We start from the raw sequence: 19542 nt of genomic DNA, 5'->3' as shown, positions 1-19542 counted from the left end.
AACACAGGTAAGTTTGAAAAGCCGCTCCTAAAATGTTCTTGATAATTTCAGTCCATATTAACCCATCTATCTCTAATTTCTGTTATACTTTTCAACTATCACTATACATTAAACATAGCACATATCACTATTCTTGTTTCATGTGTGTATCTCTCAAACCAGATTGTAGTGTCTGAGTAGAGATGTTCTCGTGCATCCTCTGTAGTACTTTATTAGTACAGCTAAGCTCTAAACCCAGTGCCTAGGACAGTAAATGTTTGATGAGTGAATGAGTAAATAAATGGTAAAATGCATGGGCTTCAGAGTCTGAAGACTTGAGTTTGAGACCCAGCTAAGTGGTTTTCTGTGTGCTTTGGGGCTGGTCACTTAACCTCACTGAGATAAATAAATTATAATAATGTCCACTTTAGAGAGGTTTCGTAAGGATTAAATGAGGTATTTAATTTGATAACTTCCTCTAGTCTTTAATAAAACTTTTCAAATATTATTTATGATTTATAAAGTTATTAACTGATCAGTTGATATAGTTTAATTTTATTTTAAGAGGCAGGTAAAGCAAGATCTTAAAATGAATGTAACACATTGGCCTAGCTAAGTAACTTTAGAAAGAAAACTGTAATAAATTCCAGTGAAGTATTAACATCTGTTTAATATAACATCTGTTTAATTGATCTAAGTATGAGGGCTAAGTATGAGGGCACAAAATTATTTTCATAATGGAATACATTTCACAATGTATAAAGTACTGTCTTATACACTCATCCACCCCACTCCATTTTCCAAATTTTTAATTTGCTGAATAAGTACATAAGCAGGTGACCCCAATGTTCCTAAAGCCACCTCCCTTCTGCATCAGAATTCTACTTCAGTAGGCCCAAGTTAGGGCCCAGGTATATGCATGGATGATTTAAGGCAGCGAATATTGGCTTAAACTAACAACATCAACAGTTCCTTCCTTTACCACTATTACCCACAATGTGAAGCATGTAAATCTGTAGATTCACCACAACTATACAGTGAATTTTTTAGTTTCTTAATTATAATAGTTGTAAATTACTACAACCCTAGAAAAATCAACCACTCTTTTAAAAATGAAATACTCAAGAAAGTAATCTGTTGAACTATATGCTGTTCACAAACTAACCATGATCTCTCTTGCCTCTGCTCAAGTTAATCCAGCCACCGAAAGCACTCTCCAAAATCCCTGCAGCTGACTATCAGAAGTACTTAATTTCTTATCTAAAATCTCTTATTTGGATTTTAGGAAGGCAGTACAGTGTGTATGCCTACACTACAGTGCCCAGATAATAGCACATTCCCAGTGAGGTCTGAGGCAGCACCCCATAATCAAACATATTAATATATGTGCAGCAAAATGAATTTTCACACTAAGTGGAATAAATACTACAAATAGTCTCACTTCAGGACAGGTTTTGCCACCAAATGAGTTTGAACCAAATTTCCAAAAAATAATAAACACTTTAAAAAAGTCTTTAGGCAGTAGAGATTTTGGATTTTGAGATTACAAAAAAAGGACTGTAAAAATTTTATCTTTTAAAAAAATACAAATGAATGTATATGCAAAACAAACAGGCTGACAGATATAGAAAACAAGAGCCGTTACCACTGGGGAAAGGGAAAGGGAAGGGGCAAATTAGGGGTATGGGATTAAAGGATACAAACTACTATGTATAAAATAGATAAGCAACAAGGATATAAGCACAGGGAACTATAGCCTTACCGTGTAAAAACCTTTTTCTTTTTTAACATCTTTATTGGAGTATAATTGCTTTACAATGCTGTATTAGTTTCTGCTGTATAACAAAGTGAATCAGCTATATGTATACATATATCCCCATATCCCCTCCCTCCTGCGTCTCCCTCCCACCCTCTGCAACCCATCCCACTAGGTGGTCACAAAGCGTGGAGCTATCCTCCCCATGCGATGCAGCTGCTTCCCACTAGCTATCTATTTTACATTTGGTAGTGTATATATGTCAATGCCACTCTCTCACTTCATTCCAGTTAACCCTTCCCCCTCCCTGTGTCCTCAAGTCCATTCTCTACGTCTGCGTCTTTATTCATGTCCTGTCCCTAGGCTCGTCAGAACCATTTTTTTTTTAAGATTCCAAATATATGTGTTAGCATACGGTATTTGTTTTTCGCTTTCTGACTTACTTCACTCTGTATGACAGACTCTAGGTCCATCCACCTCACTACAAATAACTCAATTTCGTTTCTTCTTATGGCTGAGTAATATCCCACTGTATATATGTGCCACACCTTCCTTATCCATTCATCTGCCAATGGACACTTAAGTTGCTTCCATGTCCTGGCTATTGTAAATAGTGCTGCAATGAACATTGTGGTACATGACTCTTTTTGAATTATGGTTTTCTCAGGGTATATGCCCAGTAGTGGGAATTCCAGCTCATATGGTAGTTCTATTTTTAGTTTTTTAAGGAACCTCCATACTGTTCTCCATAATGGCTGTATCAATTTACATTCCCACCAACAGTACAGGAGGGTTCCCTTTTCTCCACACCCTCTCCAGCATTTGTTGTTTGTAGATTTTTTGTTTATGGCCATTCTAACAGGTGTGAGGTGAACCTCACTGTAGTTTTGATTTACATTTCTCTAATGATTACTGATGTTGAGCATCCTTTCATGTGTTTGTTGGCCATCTGTATATCTTCTATGGAGAAATGTCTATTCAGATCTTCTGCCCATTTTTGGATTGGGTTGTTTGTTTTTTTGATATTGAGCTGCATGAGCTGCTTGTATATTTTGGAGATTAATCCTTTGTCAGTTGCTTCGTTTGCAAATATTTTCTCCCATTCTGAGGGTTGTCTTTTTGTCTTGTTTATGGTTTCCTTTGTTGTGCAAAAGCTTTTAAGTTTCATTAGGTCCCTCTTGTTTATTTTTGTTTTTATTTCCATTTCTCTAGGAGGTGGGTCAAAAAGGATCTTGCTGTGATTTATGTCATAGAGTGTTCTGCCTATGTTTTCCTCTAAGAGTTTGATAGTGTCTAGCCTTATACTTAGGTCTCTCCATTGTATACCCTTGCCTCCTTTATCAAAAATAAGGTGCCCATATGCGCTTTGGTTTATCTCTGGGCTTTCTATCCTGTTCCATTGATCTATATTTCTGTTTTTGTGCCCGTACCATACTGTCTTGATTACTGTAGCTTTGTAGTATAGTCTGAAGTCTGGGAGCCTGATTCCTCCAGCTCCATTTTTCTTTCTCAAGATTGCTTTGGCTATTCGGGGTCTTTTGTGTTTCCATACAAATTGTGAATTTTTTTGTTCTAGTTCTGTGAAAAATGCCATTGATAGTTTGATAGGGACTGCATTGAATCTGTATATTGCTTTGGGTAGTATAGTCATTTTCACAATGTTGATTCTTCCAGTCCAAGAACATAGTATATCTCTCCATCTGTTTGTATCATCTTTAATTTCTTTCATCAGTGTCTTATACTTTTCTGCATACAGGTCTTTTGTCTCCCTAGGTAGGTTTATTCCTAGGTGTTTTATTCTTTTTGTTACAATGGTAAATAGAAGTGTTTCCTTAATTTCTCTTTCGGATTTGTCATCATTAGTGTATAGGAATGCAAGAGACTTCTGTACATTAATTTTGTATCCTGCTACTTTACCAAATTCATTGATTAGCTCTAGTAGTTTTCTAGTAGCAACTTTAGGATTCTCTATGTGTAGTCTCATGGCATCCGCAAACAGTGACAGCTTTACTTCTTTTTTTCTGATTTGGATTCCTTTCTTCTTCTTCTCTGATTGCTGTGGCTAAAACTTCCAAAATTATGTTCAATAATAGTGGTGAGAGTGGGCATCCTTGTCTTGCTCCTGATTTTAGAGGAAATGGTTTCAGTTTTTCACCAGTGAGAACAATGTTGGCTGTGGGTTTGTGATATACGGCCTTTATTAAGTTGAGGTAAGTTCCCTCTGTGTCTACTTTCTGGTGAGTTTTTATCATAAGTGGGTGTTGAATTTTGTCAAAAGCTTTTCCTGCATCTGCTGAGATTATCATATGGTTTTTATCCTTCTGTTTGTTAATATGGTATATCACGTTGATTGATTTGCATATATTGAAGAATCCTTGCATTCCTGGGATAAACCCCACTTTAGCATGGTGTAGGATCCTTTTAGTGTGCTGTTGGATTCTGTTTGCTAGTATTTTGTTGAGGATTTTTGCATCTATGCTCATCAGTGATATTGGCCTGTAGTTTTCTTTTTTTGTGACATCTTTGGTTTTGGTATCAGGGTGATGGTGGCCTCCTAGAATGAGTTTGGGCGTGTTCCTCCCTCTGCTATATTTTGGAAGAGTTTGAGCAGGATAGGTGTTAGCTCTTCTCTAAATGTTTGACAGAATTTGCCTGTGAAGCCATCTGGTCCTGGGATTTTGTTTGAAGATTTCTGATCACAGTTTCAACTTCAGTGCTTGTGATTGGTCTGTTTATATTTTTTATTTCTTCCAGGTTCAGTCTTGGAAGGTTGTGCTTTTCTAAGAATTTGTCCATTTCTTCCAGGTTGTCCATTTTATTGGCAAATAGTTACTTGTCATAATCTCTCACGATTCTTTGTATTCCTGCAGTGTCAGTTGTTATTTCTCCTTTTTCATTTCTAATCCTGTTGATTTGAGTCTTCTCCCTTCTTTTCTTGATGAGTTTGGCTAGTGGCTTATCAATTTTGTTTATCTTCCCAAAGAACCAGCTTTTAGTTTTAGTGATCTTTGCTATCGTTTCCTTCATTTCTTTTTCATTTATTTCTGATCTGATCTTTATGATTTCCTTCCTTCTGCTAAGTTTGGGGTTTTTTTGTTCTTCTTTCTCTAACTGCTTTAGGTGTAAGGTTAGGGACTTTATTTGAGATGTTTCTTGTTTCTTGAGGTAGGATTGTATTGCTATAAACTTCCTTCTTAGAACTGCTTTTGCTGCAACCCATAGGTTTTATGTCGTCGTGTCTTCATTTTCAATTGTTTCTAGGTATTTTTTGATTTCCTCTTTGATTTCTTCATTGCTCTCTTGGCTATTTAGTAGCGTATTGCTTAGCCTTCATGTGTTTGTATTTTTTACAGTTTTTTCCCCTGTAATTGACATCTAGTCACATAGCATTGTCATCGGAAAAGATATTTGATATGATTTCGATTTTCTTAAGTTTACCAAGGCTTGATTTGTGACCTACGATATGATCTATCCTGGAGAATATTCCATGAGCACTTGAGAAGAAAATGTATTCTTTTGTTTTGGGATGGAATATCCTATAAATATCAATTAGTCCATCTTGTTTAATGTGTCATGTAAAGCTTGTGTTTCCTTATTTATTTTCATTTTGGATGATCTGTCCATTGGTGAAAGTGGGGTGTTAAAGTCCCCTACTATGATTGTGTTACTGTCGATTTCCCCTTTTATGGCTGTTAGTATTTGCCTTAAGTATTGAGGTGTTCCTATGTTGGGTGCATAAATATTTACAATTGTTATATCTTCTTGGATTGATCCCTTGATCATTATGTAGTGTCTTTCTTTGTCTCCTGTAATAGTCTTTATTTTAAAGTCTATTTTGTCTGATATGAGAATTGCTCCTCCAGCTTTCTTTTGATTTCCATTTGCATGGAATATCTTTTTCCTTCCCCTCACTTTCAGTCTGTATGTCTCCCTAGGTCTGAAGTCGGTCTCTTTTAGACAGCATATATATGGGTCTTATTTTTGTATCCAGTCAGCCAGTCTATGTCTTTTTGCTGGAGCATTTCATCCATTTACATTTAAGGTAATTATTGATATGTGTGTTCCTATTACCATTTTCTCAATTGTTTTGAGTTTGTTTATGTAGGTGTTTTCCTTCTCTTGTGTTTCCTGCCTAGAGAAGTTCCTTTAGCATTTGTTTTAAAGCTGGTTTGGTGGTGCTGAATTCTCTTAACTTTTGCTTGTCTGTAAAGGTTTTAATTTCTCCGTCAAACCTGAATGAGATCCTTGCTGGGTAGAGTAATCTTGTTTGTAGGTTTTTCCCTTTCATCACTTTAAATATGTCCTGCTGGGTAGAGTAATCTTGTTTGTAGGTTTTTCCCTTTCATCACTTTAAATATGTCCTGCCACTCCCTTCTGGCTTGCAGAGTTTCTGCTGAAAGATCAGTTGTTAACCTTATGGGGAATCCCTTGTATGTTATTTGTTGCTTTTCCCTTGCTGCTTTTAGTATTTTTTCTTTGTATTTAATTTTTGACAGTTTGATTAATATGTCTTGACATGTTTCTCCTTGGATTTATCCTGTATGGGACTTTCTGTGCTTCTTGGACTTCATTGACTATTTCCTTTCCCATGTTAAGGGAAGTTTTAAACTATAATCTCTTCAAATATTTTCTCAGTCCCTTTCTTTTTCTCTTCTTCTTCTGGGACCCCTATAATTTGAATGTTGGTGCGTTTAATGTTGTCCCTGACATCTCTGAGACTGTCCTCAATTCTTTTCATTCTTTTTTATTCTGCTCTGTGGTAGTTATTTCCACTATTTTATCTTCCAGGTCAGTTATCCATTCTTCTGCCTCAGTTATTCTGCTATTGATTCCTTCCAGAGAATTTTTAATTTCATTTACTGTGTTATTCATCATTGTTTGTTTGCTCTTTAGTTCTTCTAGGTCCTTGTTAAACGTCTGTATTTTCTCCATTTTATTTCCAAGATTTTGGATCATCTTTACTATCATTACTCTGAATTCTTTTTCAGGTGGACTGCCTATTTCCCCTTCATTTGTTTAGTGGGTTTTTGTTTGGTGGGTTTTTACCTTGCTCCTTCATCTGCTGTGTATTTCTCTGTCTTCTCATTTTGCTTAATGTACTGTGTTTGGGGTCCCCGTTTCGCTGGCTGCAGGTTTGTAGTTCCTGTTGTTTTTGGTGTCTGCTCCCAGTGGTTGGTTCGGTGGGTTGTGTAGGCTTCCTGGTGGGGGGACTGGTGCCTGTGTTTTGGTGGATGAGGCTGGATCTTGTCCTTCTGGTGGTCAGGACCACGTCCGGTGGTGTGTTTTGGGGTGTCTGTGAACTTATTATGATTTTAGGCAGCCTCTCTGCTAATGGGTGGGGTTGTGTTCCTGTCTTGCTAGTTGTTTGGCATAGGGTGTCCAGCACTGTTGCTTGCTGGTCATTGAGTGGAGCTGGGTCTTAGCATTGAGATGGAGATCTGTGGGGAAGCTTTCATCATTTGGTATTATGTGGGGCCGTGAGGTCTCTGGTGGACCAATGTCCTGAACTTAGCTCTCCCACCTCAGAGGCTCAGGCCTGACACCAGGCAGGAGCACCAAGACAATGTCAATCACATGGCTCAGAAGAAAAGGGAGAAAAAAAAAAAAGTAAAAAAATAAAAATTAATTAATTAATTAAAATAATTAAAATAAAAAAATTTTTTTAATTATTAAAGAAATAAAAAATTATTAAAATAAAAAAATGAAAAGTTACAAAAAAAGAGAGCAACCAAACCAATATACAAATCCAACAATAACAAGCGCTAAAAACTATACTAAGACAAACATAAAAATCAGAAAGTCAGTCGCACACAGGAAACCCCAAGCCTACAGTTGCTCCCAAAGTCCACCGCCTCAATTTTGCATTGATTTGTTGTCTACTCAGGTATTCCACAGGTGCAGGGTACCTCAAATTGATTGTGGGCATTTAATCCACTGCTCCTGAGGCTGCACAGAGAAATTTACCTTTCTCTTCTTCGTTTGTAAGCTCCTGGGGTTCGGCTTTGGTTTTGGCCCCACCTCCGCGTATAGGTTGCCTTCAGGCTTCTGTTCCCGCCCAGACAGGATGGGGTTAAACCAGCGGTTGATTAGGGGGCTGTGGGTCACTCATGCCAGGAGGAGGGAGGGGTATAGTAGTTATAATTGGAATGCGGGGTGAGCCTGCGGTGGCAGAGGAGAGTGTGACGTTGCAACAGCCTGAGCTCAGTGCACCGTGTGTTCTCCCATGGAAGTTCTCCCTGGATCACGGGACCCTGGCAGTGGTGGGCTGCACAGGCTCCCAGGGGTCGGGGTTGGGGGGATGAGACGTGTGGATAGCGACCTGTGCTTGCACACAGGATTCTTCGTGGCTGCAGCAGCAGCGTTAGCATTTCATGCCTGTCTCTGGTGTCCGAGCTGATAGCCATGGCTCATGCCCGTCTCTGGAGCTCGTTTAGGCAGTGCTCTGCCTTCTGTGGGCAGACAGGGAAGGAATCCCCTCTCCTCGCACACCCCGAAACAATGGTCTCTTCCCTCTTAGGCAGATCCAGACTTTTCTCCGGACTCCCTCCAGCTAGCTGTGGCGCACTAGCCCCCTTCAGGCTGTGTTCACGCTGCCAACCCCAGTCCTCTCTCTGGGATCTGACCTCCGAAGCCCGAGCCTCAGCTCCCAGCCTCCTCCCACCCCAGCGGGTGAGCAGACAAGCCTCTCAGGCTGGTGAGTGCTGGTTGGCACTGATCTTCTGTGCGGGAATCTCTCTGCTTTGCCCTCTTCACCCCTGTTGCTGCGCTCTCCTCCGTGGCTCTGAAGCTTCTCCTCCACCCCCACCCCCATCTCTGCCAGTGAAGGGGCCTCCTAGAGTGTGGAAACCTTTCCTCCTTCACAGCTCCCTCCTCGAGGTGCAGGTCCCGTCCCTATTCTTTTGTCTGTTTTTTCTTTTTTCTTTTGCCCTACCCAGGTGTGTGGGGAGTTTCTTGCATTTTGGGAAGTCTGAGGTCTTCTGCCAGCATTCAGTAGGTGTTCTGTAGGAGTTGTTCCACATGTAGATGTACTTTTGATGTATTTGTGGGGAGGAAGGTGATCTCCATCTCTTACTCTTCCACCATCTTGAAGGTCCCCCTCATGTAATAACTTTTAATGGAGCATAATCTGTAAAAATACTGAATTGCTATGCTGTACACCTGAAATTAATATAATATTGTAAATTAACTATACTTCAATTAAAAAAAAACTTTATCTTTTAGGTTTCAACTTATACATCACTTTCAATAGAAAGCTTCCCGTTACCCACCAAGACTGGGTTAGGTACTCTTTATATGCGCACATTTAACACCCTATACTTTTATTGTAGTGTTTGCCTGTTTATTTCTCTCTCAGACTGTACGATACTTGGAGTCAGGAGCCATATCTTTTTCAATATTATACTCTCCATAACTAGCAAATATCTACGACATGGTATCCATTTAATCAAGTTAGTGAATGAATAAGCAAATATGAATACCAAGACTTTAATCTGCTGAAGTTTTATATTGTTCTACTTGCTTCATCTGTAAGGTATGATTAACATTAATAAAGATGATGAACTGGGACAAAAATCAGAAAATCTAACCAAAAAGACTACCCAATAGCATACACATGTAAGATACACATAATAGTATGAAAATAGTGCTTTGTTGCTGCTAAATAAAACTTAAATTTGTTAGCTAGGACATTTTACAAAGTAAACTACTACATGAAATAAACTGTTTAACATGCAGTAGTTTATTTACTACTTTAACACAGGGTTTCTTGCATTACACATAGATAAATACCTTACAGTGGACTTTAGATGTTAATCCATGTAAGGTCCCTTCCTGTGTCAGGAATTTTAGAGTGTAGGATTTGAAGATGGTAACTTGGTTTCTTCTAATTCATATAATCTAATAAAATTGACAATTAACAAAAAAATGACAGGCAAGATGAAAAGGGAAAACTAAATAAGTATTTAAGCAAATAGGTAGTTACACAAGAATTTTAGGATTTTGAGAATTCTGTCAGGCTCAAGGCATATATGATCATTCTTGGGCATACCATTCTTTAAGTGCAACAAAAGCATCTCCATTACTTTCTTTAAAGCCAAAGGGTCACTTCAGAATAAAGGAGATGGAATTTTCCTTCAGAAACACAATCTGAGATATTTCTGAACTGGAACAACACACTAAATATTTAATATAAGGAAAATGAAGGAGGAAAAAAGAAGTGTATATGTATGGACTTTCTCTGAAATTTAACCACAATGAGATTGAGCTGGCTCACAAAGCTTCATTTAACTACTAGCTATATCTAGAATACCCTACCTAATTTACACAGACAGTCACCATTCACATAATCATATATAACAGAAAGTTGACAGGATAATTAAAAGATCAGGAAAGGCTGTCTGAACTATGAGTTTCCTATTCTAAATGCAGGAGTTTAATTCTAAGGGGGCTGGGGGAAAAGGCTTGTTGCTTCTAATATTAACTTAAATATCTTCTATATGAAAACAAGAACACATAATATCACTTCTCAAGGAACAAAATAGTTAATTTTGAACCTTAGGTCTACCAGGTCAGAAAGATGATCTACAAGGAAATTAAGTTTACAAAAAATTGAAAAAACAAAACAAAACAAAAAAACCCTTTGTAGATTGATCACCTTTTCTAACATGCCAATAACTTTTAACAAGTTCCCAAACTGATGGTGTTCAAAAGTGGCCTTCGTTATTTACAGAAGAAATGATACAATATCTAAGATTAACTTTAAATAATCTGGTTTAAAAACAGTGGGAATGAAATAAAAGTGGGGATGAAATAAGTTTACCAAAGTATTGAAGATTATTGAAGCTTGGAGATGGGTACATAGAGGTTTATTACTCCTTCTACGTTTTTTTTCTTATTTTTTTTACATTGAAGTATAGTTAATTTACAATGTTGTGTTAGTTTCTGGTGTACAGCAAAGTGATTCAGATATATATAGATATGCATATATCTATATATATCATTTTTCATATTCTTTTCCAGTACAGTTTATTACTATAAACTATAAGATATTGAATATAGTTCCCTATGCTATACAGTAGGACTTTGTTGTTTATCTGTTTTATATATAGTAGTTTGTATCTGCTAATCCCAAACTCCTAATTTATCCCTCTCCTACCCTTTCCCCTTTGGTAACTGATGTTTTTTTTCAGTGTTTGTGAGTCTGTTTCTGTTTTGTAAAAATGTTCATTTATATTACTTTTTAGATTCCACATATAAGTGATATCATATGATATTTGTCTCTCTCTGACTTACTTCACCTAGTATGATAATTTCTATTATCATAGTGAGTAAATGAGATAATGTGTATATAGCATTCCACACAGTACCTGATATATAGTAAGTATCCAATAAATTTGTTAGGGTAATATATTTTGGAGACTCCTGCATTTTATTAGGATATTTTATATTAAACAAAAACTCTAAATTTCACTGATTGTGGGGTTATAACAAAGTGCAAAGAAAATAAAGATATCAAAATTCCATTTTTGAATGCTCTTTGGAGCATGTCTTCTCAGTGTCACAACAATTTACCAAGAGACTTTCAAACAAAACCCAGACTTTACAAGAGAAAAAGACAGTCCTTTGAAATTCACTAGGTCTTCTGTATGTAATGTGGAAACATATATACAGAAAGCACGTATTAAAATGTAAAGCAGAGCACAATATTATAACATGTTATTGCTACAGGAATAGAACTGTTTCTCTAGACAAGAGTCAATTTCGTCATCCACCACTGAGCGGAGCTGTAACCTAGGAAAAGGTTTATATAGCATTGCAAGGTTAAACTTTCTAGAACCTTGTAATATTGGTTTAATAAATTCTTATTAAAATATCTTTCAAATTAATTTGAAAAGTATGCCTGAATTCTCTTTTGGAGACCTTACAAGAAATAATAAAGCTCATTATATCTATGTAACCGTAACAGTGGAATCCCTATCCCCCTTCCTTGTTTTTTCTCTTTAGCACTTATATATTTAACATGTATTTAACATATATTATATATTTATATTATCTAACATAGTATATATTTCCCATACATTAATTTTTATTTTCTGTCTCTCTCTCTCACACACACACAAATGTAAACTCCATGAGGAAGAGATTTTTAATGTGCTTTATATACCACTCTATTTCCAGTAACTAGAAGAGTGCCCAGCACAAAATACATACTCAGTGAATTAACTGCTACTGAATGAATGAACGAATATGATGATGTCAAGCAAAGTGAACTGCTACTACCTGAAAAATGTAATGTCTACTTATATTGAATTTAGGTTTAAAAGAAAATTTCTAAGAACAGTTTTTTAATCCTATAGATGAGTATATAGAGAGATCCCATGAGAATGGCTTAGTATACATTCATAGTAGAATCCCTCTTAAATCATCTGAATGTCACAGAGAATTGGTCAATTAAAGGGAAGAATTATAAATACTGATACACAAACATTTTAATTTTGTTTAATACATATTAATGTGTTTCATTCACCAGTTTTCATGGCCTCTTCTTTGAGTATAATTTCGTTGACTGCCAATTTTCTCATAATCAACAGCCATAACGTATCATTAGTGTACTTCAATCACTTTTAAATGAAATCAATATATAAGGACAAAGGAAAAATAATCTGAATGCAAAATCCATTCAGATTTTCATAAATTTTCCCAATTTTTTACAGTTGTATTTCCACACCAGATTTGACAGCAGTTTTTAACAACTCACTTCTATCAACTCTTTCTAAAGCATTTTAACGGTTTTCATGAAATAATGCTTCAAACTGATATTTCACTGGCCTAGGAAACATCTAATTAAATTATATAATTACAATAACGGGTCAACAGCATTACACGAGGCCTTGTAAGGGGTCAAACTCAACTTACAACTCACCTGTGAGAGAAGTGTGCAGAAGTGTGTCAGAGAGTAGCCTACTAACCATGTTGACACATGTGGGATTAAAACCAGGACGTTTTACAGACAGAATGGAAAGTATGAGGTAATCCATGTAAATTAACTGGAGACTGATCAGGAGAACCTCTACTGTAATGACGTACTGATCCCTCACATAGTATCTCACTGCCACTAGAGTCTACTTTTTGAATTTTTCTTCAATATAGTTGATGAATGCTAATTCCCGTCTTAAAAAGAATAAACCTTACAGGATACTGAGTTTGACTATAATCATTCATTCACTCACTCCTTCAACAACATATAATAATTGAGTACCTAGTACACAAAAGGTACTATGTAAAAAAATTGTGGTGGCTACAAATATAAGTGGAATAGAACTCTTCCCCTATTACTTTGCCAAGCAAGAGTCCTTTTAGCACCTCAGAAAACTGACCTAGGTTTTCCAGAAGAAGAAAAAGAGTTAACACACCTGGATAGGTAAAGAAAAAAAATATTCTCAAAATTCATTTTTCTCTCACCATATAGAAGTTGGTCCCAGCAGAAAGAAATTAAGTTCCTCCTGAAAACTAAAGAGGGAGACATGCCCAATTCTAGTCTATCTTCCATGTGAGAATACACCACTTTTGTTTTGTTTTAGGGTTAATTATATAAACTCATCCTTTCACATTAAACAGTTCACAATTTATGATAGTTGTCCTAATTTGAAGTATGTAAATTAGTGTGTTCTCCTTTAAGTTAATATATTTTAAATGGTTTAGTCACAACATGTGCATTCATGCTCTTTCCCATGCATTAATAAGAGTAAAACAATTTCACCACAGTTCCTAAGTCTGGTAACTTTATACAATGTAAGTAAATAATGGATGCATTTAATACTTACCTCTTTTAAAAAATAAACATTATGCTATTAAAATAGGTCAAATCCCATAAATGCCTCTTCAAAAACAAACAAAAAAAAAAACCTGCTGTAAAAACAGGCAAAAGTCAACAATAAAAAAATCATAAGAAACTCATCTAATAAACTATTTGTTATTTTCTTGCATTAGGTTCCTAGCAATCATCATCATTATTGCTGTCACTATTATTAATAGCTAAGGAATTAATTGTGTGTTCCTCTCACATTCTGATTAATTTTACTTCTCTTCAAATTAGGTCTTCAATACATAGATTCCCTTAAGTTCTGACCATCTCTTTAAAGATGGCGGGTTTTGTTTTTTGTTTTTTTAATACCTATGGCTGAGAAGTTAGGTTTCTACTACAAAGGCTAATACGTGAAAAGTATGTTTACATGAAAAGTGAGTTTAAACCACAATTCAATTTTCTTTCTTTCATTCTTTGTTTTTTTTTCCCCCTAATCCTGGCATAGGAAATAACTATTATAGCAACAAGGAGTAGGGGGAAAGAATGGTTGTGTTAAAAAAGTTCAGAATAGGAAACTTGCAATAATACTCATAATCCATTCCAGAAATAAAAATATACAGAAAATATATATGCCAATATTGATTGTTTAAAGAAAGATATAAATTAGGGAGTTATTAATTGATCCCAAAATGACATGCCAGATAACTCTTTTAAATATTTCATTCTCCATGAACTTGAAAATCAAAAATTTGATCTACAAAAAGATAATTTTCAAAAAAGTTTATAAAAATATTCCTATTGGGGCTTCCCTGGTGGCGCAGTGGTTGAGAGTCCGCCTGCCGATGCAGGGGACACGGGTTCGTGCCCCGATCCCGGAAGATCCCACATGCCGCGGAGCGGCTGGGCCCGCGAGCCATGGCTGCGGAGCCTGTGTGTCCGGAGCCTGTGCTCCGCAACGGGAGAGGCCACAGCAGTGAGAGGCCCGCGTACAGCAAAAAAAAAAAAAAAAAAAAAAAAAAAAAAAAAAATTCCTATTGACTGAAACAAAGCCATGGACCTAGAAAATCCCTCTGAGATCATTTAGTAGAAACTTTTCATTTTACAGATGAAGAAATTAAGTCCTAGAAAATAATCTCAAGGTCACCAGCTTTGAAGGCACATCAGGATTTATACTCAATTCTAACCAATCAAAAGCTCAAGTCTTCTCTATACTATGATATGGGAGAAAGGAAAATGCATTTTTTTCAAATAAGAATATGAGGAGGAAGGATGACAAGAAGGTAGAAAATCTTTCAGCTATTAAAAAGCATAATGATGGCTGGAAATCTCCACAAATGCAGTGTTCTGTCCACAATGTAACTCAGAGTAAGGTCTCCAAAATCTTCTGATGACAGAGTAAAATTTAACCTCTAGTAACATTTCAATTAAAATGTTGGTTTTACAAAGTTTTATAAACAATATGAATAATAGTTAAAAGTCATCTATATTATTTTTATTAATTTTTGTGAATTTAATTTAATAATAAACACTTGGAAAGAAGAAATGCTAATGTATTTTATTTTCCATTTTCCTCCTATGGCCACTCCCTTACCTAACAGTCAGATGTCTAGCAACTTCAATCACTTGAGTAATAAATAGGCAAATGAGCAAAATAAGCTGCTGGGCTTAAATATATTTTTCATAAAAAGGATATAAATGTACTCTTCGACTTGAGAAACACATACCCCAATATGGAAAGTATAATCCAAAATATACCTCTTTATCTCATGATCCATTTAAATCTCACTGTTTTAATTTTAGTATTTCTCTATAGACCTTTAAAATATTTTTATAAAATATATAACACAGAACTTAAAAATATTTTTCCTAAAATCCTATAGATTTGAATGCCTTTTGCATCCAAACCTGATCTATATCATATAGCTTTTTTTTTTAACTTGTACCTTTCAGTAACAGCTTATAACCTATTCCTCAGAAATTTAGAACTGCTGTGCCTCTATCCTAAGATTAATTAGAGGTGTAATAAGAACACCTTTCTAAAAAAATATAAAGTTAGTGTTTACATACTTCTACCATTAATTACAACCCCAAATTAACTGGCTAATTCTTTAGTACATCAAATTAACAAAGATGTATAATAGAGCCACGGGTATTGAAAACCGTAAAACCATCCATTGGGGAGAAGCTCTTAACTTAATGGAAGCTAGATTTTTAAGGCTGTAACCAATTTCAAGAAGTGTAAGTTTGTTTTTAAAACCTCAATGCTATTCCAAGTATAGTGTTCAAACCTATTACTATAGAAAATCCAGAACTGTTAACATGTGTGAACCATAACACAATGACATTGGCTTGATACCCAGCCATCAGAACTCCTTCCACTGTGTTTGGACCTGATCTCCTTCCCAAGCTTCCCAGATCTTCATGTCTAAAAATGGCCCAGCTACTGCTGGAAAAAGTATAAGATTCCTTTCACCACTGAGATATAAAACAAAGTCAGGCACAGAAAGGAAGAGTATGCTGTTATAAAGCATGTTATAAAACTGTTACAAATATACTTTAGAACTTTAATAACAATCATGGTAATGATGTCGAAGACAGTGATAAAAGCTAATATTCATTGAAATTATTTAATCCTCACAAACCTGTAAATTGATTGCTGAGAAGTTAAGAAACTTACCACAATCACAGAGCCTATAAATGGAAGAGCTAGGGCTTGCAATCAGGTCTATCAGACTCCAGAATCCACATTCTTTCTCACTGTATTTTCATGGCCTGTCTTCCCTAATCTCCATTCAATAAACATTTATTAAACAACTACTATATGCCTGCAAGTCACCTGGGACTCCACAATATGTAAACTAACTGAAGATGATTATTAAAGTACCACTCTAGAATCCCTCAACCCAAAGAGTTAAAGCATATACTTTTTTTTTTTTTTTTTTTTTTTTGCGGTATGCGGGCCTCTCACTGTTGTGGCCTCTCCCATTGCGGAGCACAGGCTCCGGACGCACAGGCTCGGCGGCCATGGCTCACGGGCCCAGCCGCTCCGCGGCATGTGGGATCTTCCCAGACCGGGGCACGAACCCATGTCCCCTGCATCGGCAGGCGGGCTCTCAACCACTGCGCCACCAGGGAAGCCCAAGCATATACTTTTTTTTTAAAGATTTCTAAGATGATTCATAGTTTCATTCAACAAATGTTTCAATGAGCATTTGTTATGTGAGAAGCACCATATCAGATGCTAAATAGATAAAAAGATGAATAAGACATGATCCTTCCCTCAAGCCCCCAACAGAATACATAGAGCATATACATAATTCAGCATTGAAGAGTATTTTTACGTCTATATTTTTAACAAAAATATTTACAAATAATTCTGCTACCGGCTATCATTTCATTTAAAAAATTCTAAAAGTTACAAATCACTATTTAATTTTTATAAGGCAACATTTCTCCCACCACCAAAATGCTAATGTACCTTAGTAATTTATACAGTCAAAAATATGAAAGGTGACAGAATTTATGATTAGCTTACATTTTCTATGACAAATGTCCACTCTTTATCTTCAAATTCCTCTGCATGAGGATCCTGTAACAAAAGTAAAATATAAAGTTGCAATACATTTCTTAATTCAGTCAATCCAGTTAAGAAAATACAAACAGCCTTGCTCTTAGCTTTTTCCAACTTTTTAAAAAAGGAGAGGCAGAATGGCCTACTCTTAAGAAACTTCCATAACTTATCTAAATTTAAATCATTATTTTTACTAAGAAATTCTCTATTTTACTTATGTTAATGCATATCATTATCTTCCATCATTGCATCTAAAACAATACAAAAAGAAACCGAGGGACAAATATCATATGATATCGCTTATATGTGGAATATAAAAAAAATTGGTACAAATGAACTTATTTACAAAACAGAAATAGAGTCAGAGATGTAGAAAACAAACTTATGGTTATCAAGGGGGAAGGGGGGGTGGGAGGGATAAAATGGGAGATTGGAATTGACATATACACACTATATATAAAATAGGTAATTAATAAGAACCTACTGTATAGCACAGGGAACTCGACTCAATACTCTATAATGACCTACAGGGGAACAGAATCTAAAAAAGAGTGGATATATGTATATGTATAACTGATTCACTTTGCTGTACAGCAGAAACTAACACAATATTGTATATCAACTATACTCCAATAAAAATTTTTAAAAAAAAGAAACCAAGGTTCAGATAACTTAGTGAGTGAACTATTAAGAAGCACTTTATTAAGATATTAAATGCCCATATAAAACTCTGCCCTCGGGCCTCCCTGGTGGCGCAAGTGGTTGAGAGTCCGCCTGCCGATGCAGGGGATACGGGTTCGTGCCCCGGTCTGGGAGGATCCCATATGCCGCGGAGCGGCTGGGCCCGTGAGCCATGGCCGCTGAGCCTGCGCGTCCGGAGCCTGCGCGTCCAGAGCCTGCGCTCCGCAACGGGGGAGGCCACAACAGTGAGAGGCCCGCATACCACAAAAAAAAAAAAAAAAAAAAAACTCTGCCCTCATTTCTATACCTCTAAGTATTTTAAACTCAAAGTATCACTTGAGGCAAGGTTTTCTTGGTGCAGAGGTTATATACACATCTGGAATTTCGAAGTACTGCAAAGGACTTCATAATCTACACAAAATGGCAAATTGGATGTTGATACCCCCATCCGCCCTCCACCACCAGAAACCTGAGAAAGGGTAACAGATCTGACAACCAAATGCAGCTTTTTTCTATATGAGCCATACTTTTGCAAGTATTTGATAAATATTTATTAGCTACTTATTATACAAGGAATTGTAGAGGTGTTATATGCATTCAAATATAGTTGTCCTTGCCTTCGAAGACAAACAACTAATATAAATACATATACGATGAATGAAATACATGGTTTTACTAAAGATTAGAAGACAATACATTTCTTAGAGGAATGAACAATAAAAGCTTGATGAGTGAGGAAGCATTTGGACTAGGTGGGATTGTATAGAATTTCCACAGATATTAGAATAAGTAAAGGTAAAAGGCAATAGATTATAAGACAGCCAGGTCTGTCTGGCTTTTAGCCCTGTTGTTGATTCAGTTTTATCTCTGTGTCCCCAGGACCTAGAAAAGTACCTGGCACACAATGGTTTCTCAAGAATACTTGATGAATGAATTAATGAATATATATCTTACAAATTAACAAATATTGAACAGTAACTTATATATGATATACATTAATTCTCAAAGCTGATGCAACATTTTTTAGAAACAGAGATGATATATTACCCTTAAGAGAATAATTTTAATGGGACCAAGGGACACATCTGATAGGGCAAAGTCACTAAAAAGATGTAAAGGAGCAACAGTAATGTTCATTTTGGACTATGTACACAATTAACTAATTATTGACTAAACAAAAACATTTGTAGTAAAAATTGTTTCTAGCTTGAATCAATTGTCTTCTTTATATCCTACTCTCTACCCTCTAGTGTCTCTTTTACTATCATTACACTAAAGAGAAAAATTGAAAATGGCTTAAAGCGCTGTTTTTCTTCTCAAAACCCTAAAAGGCTTTTTTTTTCATTTACTAGAAATAGCTACTTTCAATCTAATTCAAATTTAAAAATCAAAATCAAGCATGCAGGCTAAAGAAATTAATTTCTGGTTAAGTCAGAGAAAAATGAAATATATTGATAACTTTTTAAAAAAGCACATTGTCTATGAGCACAACTCTGTGAATACCATACCTAGGACAAAAAGGATTCAGAGCAGTCCTTTCCTATTTACAAGTTTCAGGATTAAGTAAATTGTGAGACTTTAAGTGAAAGGAAGGGGGAAACAAGAAAGAGTTTTCCACTTGAATATTTTAAATGCAAGATCCAAAAAAATTACCATGAAAGAATGAAAAATTATTTTATTTTGTTTTACTTTTCTGCTTTTCTGTGGAACTCTGGGAAGACATAGAGTCAGGAAGATAAAGTTATTTATCTA

The 19542-nt window shown here is 35.9% G+C and overlaps 1 protein-coding gene across 3 annotated transcripts in view; it reads right to left on the bottom strand.

Annotated features, from left to right (window-relative positions):
• EHBP1 (EH domain binding protein 1) overlaps window positions 1-19542 on the bottom strand; it is a 343930-nt gene that overhangs the window by 254954 nt on the left and 69434 nt on the right. For all 3 annotated transcript variants that reach the window (XM_060117415.1, XM_060117412.1, XM_060117414.1), the window contains exon 5: window positions 17074-17127. In XM_060117415.1, the coding sequence (XP_059973398.1) occupies window positions 17074-17127 (54 nt within the window). The remainder of the gene's footprint in view (window positions 1-17073; window positions 17128-19542) is intronic.

The sequence above is a fragment of the Mesoplodon densirostris genome, chromosome 14 (genome assembly GCF_025265405.1).
Source record: "Mesoplodon densirostris isolate mMesDen1 chromosome 14, mMesDen1 primary haplotype, whole genome shotgun sequence".
Lineage (NCBI taxonomy): Eukaryota > Metazoa > Chordata > Mammalia > Artiodactyla > Ziphiidae > Mesoplodon > Mesoplodon densirostris.
This window is presented reverse-complemented; position numbering and strand designations above follow the sequence as displayed.